This window comes from Mastomys coucha, unplaced genomic scaffold, assembly GCF_008632895.1.
Source record: "Mastomys coucha isolate ucsf_1 unplaced genomic scaffold, UCSF_Mcou_1 pScaffold18, whole genome shotgun sequence".
In the NCBI taxonomy this organism is placed as follows: Eukaryota; Metazoa; Chordata; class Mammalia; order Rodentia; family Muridae; genus Mastomys; species Mastomys coucha.
Window position 1 is genome coordinate 101,193,225 of NW_022196900.1, and position 6,563 is coordinate 101,199,787.

Consider the following 6,563-nt stretch of genomic DNA (forward strand, 5'->3'; position numbering starts at 1 on the left):
TGCTTAGTTATCACCAGCTAAGTGGGCTGGCTAGATGGCCCAGTGAGTAAAAGTGCTTACTCCCAAAAAAGTACCTGTTTTGATAACTATTACAAAGTGAAATCAAATTATGAACCCACCAGTACCTGAACCATTAATAATGCTGGAAGATTTACAGTATGGTAATCTCCCAATGACTGGATCAATCACCTGAGCACTAAGATTTGGACAAGGAAGTTTTTTAAGGGATCATGTGATATTGGGAAATATTACATAACCATAGAATCATGAGCATATGCCAAGATCTTAACAGGAGATCTTAACAGGATAAAAATAAGGAAAACATATTCAAAAATGAACAGCTTAATAACTTCTATGTGAAGTCAAATTAATTAAAATCAATATAATTTCTTCCAGGATTGGAGAGATGTCTCAGTGGTTAAAAGCATGTACCACTTTTGCAGAGACCCAAGTTTAGTTCCTAGCACTCTCAACTGTCTGTATTTCAAATCCAGGGTATCTGAAATACAATGCCCTTATCTGTTCCCCTAAGTCACTGAGTTTTATGTATACATGTATGCATATATGTACTCACTATTTAAAATAAAAAGTAAATATCTTATAAATAAACAGACTCAATGACACAATGTAAATAAGACTAATGTGACACATTAATTAGAGCCCTTCTTTCTGAGGAGGATTATGAGAGAGCAGTAAAGGATGGCTGGAAAGCACAATGAAGGATACAGCCATTGCTGGATGGTGATTCTGCAGGTACTCAGTACATTGCTAAATAATTACTGTCCTAGTTTGCTTTCTGTCTCTGTTATAAAACACTCTGACCAAGAGCAAATTAGGGAAGGGAAGGGTTTATTTGGCTTTCACTTTCAGGTCACTGGCAGGGCAGGAATTTTAGCAAAAACTTGAAACAAAACCATAGGGGAATACTGCTTACTGGCTTGCTCACAGGCTCATACTTAGCTATCTTTATCATACAGGCCAGGACCAGGAGCTTTGATCTGTCAAGGGCCTTCAGTGGACAGTGCCTGCGAGATGCCTGAGATATGCTGGACATAAGGAGAGCTCTCTCTCCTCTCTCCTCTCTCCTCTCCCCTCCCCATCTCCTCTCCATTCTTTCTTCTCCTCCCTTCCTTTTTCTTCACCTTCACTTCCCTCCCCTCTTATCCTTTCATCCTCTCTCTTTTCCTCTACTTCCTTCCTCCTCATCCCTTCTCATCCCCGTCCCTCTCATTTCTCCTCTATAGATTAAAGCAACTACACCTTGATTTCACCATTCTTTCCTCTACCTCAGATTACAGGAACAGCGAGACCAGCCAAACTTTCTGTTGCCTAATTTCTGTCATTACAGTTTGTTTTCTATCTTCATAGTTCTGTTGTGAACCTAGCCTTTAACAGTCCTTGTTCTATTCCAATGCCAACAGTTTCCAACTTGCATGGTACATCAACAATATATGATCAAAATATAGGTTTGAATAAAGAATTTCAACAACTCTGTCTTTTGGCAGCTTCTTCAAACTCATGTAGGGGAAAATAGGGATGACCATCTTCAATTGCTAGAGTCATGCAGAAGATTAAATCGAGTAGACTCTTGAATGAGTAGAGGATACAATTCAAAAAGCCTCCAGTAATTCCTTCCCACATACTGACGTGCTGTCCTCTGTCTTCCTTCTGCAGGTACCGAAAGCTTCCTTATTACCACCATCCTTCTCTTTACTATGATTGTCTGAACGCCTCCATTCACTTCCTGAAGTCTCTGAAAGCCTATGGGGTAGACCCCTCCCGGGTCGTGTTCTGTGGAGACAGCATTGGAGGTGCCGCTGTAGTTGTTGTCATTCAGACCTTGTTGGGTAGAACAGATATCCCCAAGATCCGGGCTCAGGTCCTGATTTATCCAATTCTCCAGGCATTTTATTTCCAGTCCCCATCACGTCTGACGAACATAAATATCCCATTACTCACCAAAGATTTTATGATTTCCTGTTTTTTTAAATATCTGGCCATTGATAGCTCCTGGAAAGATGCCATATTGACAGGCGCCTGTATACCCCCAAGTGCCTGGAAGAAGTACGAGAAATGGCTAAGCCCTGACAACATCCCTAAAAAGTTCAGGACTGAATACCAGCCACCTGAGTCACCTGTACCTTTTAATGAGGCTGCTTATCTAGAAACCAAACATATAATGAATGTAGACATTTCTCCTCTTATAGCAGATGACAAAGTCATTGCTCAGCTTCCTGAGGCATTCTTAGTGAGCCTTCATTGGGACATCATCCGTGATGATGTCTTGCTCTATAAGAAGCGCTTGGAAGACCAGGGTGTTCCTGTGACCTGGCAACATGTGGAGGATGGCTTTCATGGATGCATATTATTCTTTGATAAGAAGTCATTCTCTTTTCCCTGTTCCTTGAAAATACTGAATGCTGTAGTCAATTATATAAGGGATTTATGAATGACTGCTGCTCAGTGGTAGAGCAACTTGTGCTTAGCATGCACAAGGTCCCACTCTAATCCATAACAGGGAAGAAAGATGAAACTTAAAAAAAGAAATAAAATATAGAAGATATGACAGCATCCCTGGTGCTTTGAATGAAAATGGCCAAGAAGAAATCTGGCCTGAGGGTAGGGGTGAGTCTTATTGTTTTAAACCTTTCCTTTTATTATTTATTATACAACATAGTGAATTTTGTTACGTTTTATACACAACTATTCCAAACTTTGCTCTTCTTTGATACACATACCATATCTTATCTAATGCCCCTAAATCCCCTAAATTCATCCTCAGATTCCCACTTATTTTCAACACACACACACACACACACACACACACACACACACACACACACACACTCATACACACAAGAGGGATTCATTATGTAGTCCTGACTGCCCTGGTATTTGTTGTGTAGACCAGGCTGGCTTCAAATTTACAGAGTTCAGTCTGTCTCTGCCTTCAGGTGTGTGTCACCATCCCCAGTACATCATTAATTCCATAATGTTTTTTACTAAGGTAGGATAGAATCTCAATGTAGTTTTGGTTTGTACTTTCCTGTTAACGAAAAATGGTGATTTGTTTTCTAATGTTTATTGGACACTTATGATTTTTAAAAAGTATTGTTTGATTCATTTTCCCATTAATTGATTGGATGATTTGAATTTTGGCAATTAATCTTTGGATTTCTACATATTCTTGATTTTAATCCCCTGTTGAGTATATAGTGGACAAAGATTGTCTCTGATTATGCACACTGCCTAATGACTGTTGATTTATTTCCTGTGCTGAGTGACGTTTTCAAGTTTGTGCAATCCCATTTGGCCATTCTTGCTGTTGTTCTCCAGGATGCTGAAGGCCTGCTCAAAGGCCATGGCTGTGCCTGTATCTTGTGTTATCTTTATGTTTGCTCAAGCAATTTTGATGCTGCAGGTATTAAAGTCTTTGACCCATACTTAACTGATAATTGTTTAGAGAAAAGTTTAGGGGAAGAAAGAATGTTTCTTTCTTTGACATGTGACTATCCAATTTCCCCACTTGCATTCACTGAAGTGACTGGGTGCCTTTGTACCTTAGTGGAAAATCAAGTGGGGTGATTTGGGATTCTCTATTGTGGGTTTTTTTTTTTGTCTGTTTGTTTGCTTGCTTGTTTACTTGGTTTGTTCAGACAAGGGCTTGATTCGTAGCCCTCTTTGGCTTGTCACTATGTAGTCAAGACTGACCTCAAACTTAGGCATTCTGCATCAGCTCCCCGACACTAAAATCATATACAGGCCTGCACCTCTACACTCAGCTTGGTTTTTCAAGTAGGGATGATTTAACTTCTTTTCAATTTATTTTTTCCCTCTTTTCCTTTTAGTGCTTTCATTAAGACTTCAAGCAACACATTAAACAGAAAGAAGGGGATGGACATACTTCCATCATCCCTGATTTATAAAGAAATGCATTTAGTTTTTCCCCATGCAGTATAATACTGTCTGTAGGTTTACCACATGTACATTTTAGTGTGTTGAAGCCTACTCTTGGTATTTATAACTTTTTTAGGGATTTCATTATGAATTAATGGTAAACATTGTCAAAGGCCTTATTTGTGTCTATGGAGGTGATCATGTGATTTCTGCCCTCACTCTTTTAAAAATGTATTTCTTCTTAACGTGCTAGAATCTTCGTGTCTATTTATGTGCTGTGTAACTCCAACTGAATGGCATGTGTTTAACCATCCTTGCATTTCTGAGATGAAACCAACTTGATCCTCATAGGGTCTTTTTGATTTGTTAACTCAGTTTGCAAATATTTTGTAAAGTTTTACAAACATGTTCACTGGGGAACTTTTTCTGTTGTATTCTGTTTTTGTGCTTATCTGGTTTAGACATGAGGAGAATATTGTGTAGAATCTTTGACACTGATTCTTCCATTTCTGTTTAATAGAGCAATTTGAGGAGCATTAGTCGTCAATCTTCTCTAAAACACTGCTGTTTGCTAATTGGAGGAATACCGCATCAGTAGCTCATGATGGCAGTTCGACTTCATTGTTCATTATGGATCTGTGCAAATTGTTCATAGCATCTTGATTTAATTTGGGTACTTTAGACATGCTTAGGAATTTGCCCATTTCTTCTAGATTTTTTCAGGATTTCAAGAAATTTTCTAATAATCCTCTGGATGACATTTCATCTGTTTAATGCTTTTTCATCTTTGGTTTTACTGAATTAAGGACTTATGTTTTTATTAGTTTGGCTAAGTTTTGGTTGATCTTGTTTTGGAAAAAAGACAGCTCTTTCTTTTGTTCATTCTTTGATTTATTATTTTTTTATTGTTAATTAGTTATTTTGTTTACATCCCAAATGTTGCCTTCCCCATGGCACCTCACACAATTCTTCTGCCACCCCCTCCTCTTCACTTCTGAGAGGGTGCCAATCCCAGGTATCCCCTCACCCTGGCCATCAGATCTTTATAGAATTAAGTATTTCCTCTCCTACTGAGGCCAGACAAGACAGACCTCTGCTACATATGTGCCAGGGCCTCAGATCAGCCTGTGTATATTCTTTGATTGGTGGCGCAGTCTCTGCGAGCTCTCAGATACTCAGATTAGGTGACACTGTTGGCCTTTCTATGGGGTTGTCATCTCCTACAGTTCCTTCAGTCCTACCCCTAACTCTTCCACAGGGATCGTTGGCCTCAGTCTAATGCTTAGCTGTAAGTATTTGCATCTGTCTCAGTCAGCTGCTCGTAGAGTCTCTCAGAGGATAGGCATGCTAGGCTCCTGTCTGTAAGCACAACATATCATAAGTAATAGTGTCAGGGTTTGCTGCCTGTTGATAGGATGGATTCGAAGTTGGGCCAGTCACTGGTCAGCCATTCTTTCAGTCTCTGTTCCATTTTTATCCCTGCATTTCTTTTAGAAAGTAGCAATTTTGGGTCAAAATTTTTGAAAGTGGATTGGTGTCCCCATTTCTCAACTGGGGATCTTGTCTGACTACTGGAGGTGGTCTCTTCAGGTTCCATATCACTACTTTGGGGCATTTTGGCTATGTTCACCCACTTTGAGTCCTTGGAGTTTTCCCCAACCCAGGTGTCTGGGACTTTGTAGAGTTTCCCCACTTCTCACTCCCAGCAGTGACAGATTTCCATTCATTCTCCTGGCCATCTGTACTTCTACCCTGTCTCTCCTCATCAATACCCAGTTCTGCCCAGTTTTCCTATCCCATTCCCCTCTCCCACCAAGATCCTTCCCTCCCTCTGCCCCCTATGATTGCTTTGTTCCCCCTTGTAAGTGGGATTGAAGCATCCTCATTTGGGTCTTCCTTCTTGTTTAACTTCCTAGGGTCTGTGAGGTGTATCATGGGTATTCTGTACTTTTTGGCTAAAATCCACTTACCAGTGAAGACCTACCATGCATTTCCTTTTGGGTCTGGGTTACCTCACTCAGGATGATATTTTCTAGTTCTATCCATTTGCCTGCAAAGTTCATTATGTCCTTGACTTTTTATTGTATAAATGAACCAACCACATTTTCTGTATCCATTTTTCAGTTGAGGGACATCTGGACAGAGCAATAGTGTTAAAAAACTCTATGATATATGTTCTGAGGCAGACAGGCTGATCAGTAGAACAGAATCAAAGACCCAGAAATAAACCCACATACCTATGGGCACTTTTTTTTTTTGACAAAGAAGCCAAAAACATACAGTGGAAGATAAGAAAGTACCTTCAACAAATAGTGCTGGTCTAGCTGGTGGTATGTATCTAGAAGAATGTAAATATATCCGTATTTATCATCCTTCAAAAAGCTCAAGTCCAAGTGGATCAAGAACCTCAACATAAAACACAGAATCTAATAGAAGAGAAAGTGGGAAATAGCCTTGAATGCATTGGCAAAGGACAAAATTTCCTGAATAGAACACCAAATGGCTCAGGCTCTAAGATCAACAATTGATAAATGGGACCTCTTGAAACTGAAAAGCTTCTGTAAGGAAAAGAACATTGTCAAGACAACAGCCAACAGCTTGGGAAAAGATCATTACTAACACTATATCTGACAGAGGGCTAATATCCAAAATATATAAAGAACTCA

At 39.6% G+C, this 6,563-nt stretch overlaps 1 protein-coding gene across 1 annotated transcript in view; it reads left to right on the forward strand.

Moving 5' to 3' along the window:
* LOC116095659 (arylacetamide deacetylase-like 4) overlaps positions 1-2,569 on the forward strand; it is a 10,351-nt gene extending 7,782 nt beyond the window's left edge. The window contains exon 4 of the mRNA XM_031376978.1: positions 1,675-2,569. Coding sequence (XP_031232838.1) covers positions 1,675-2,449 — 775 coding nt within the window. The 3' untranslated portion in view covers positions 2,450-2,569. The remainder of the gene's footprint in view (positions 1-1,674) is intronic.
* The last annotated feature ends 3,994 nt before the right edge of the window (positions 2,570-6,563 follow it).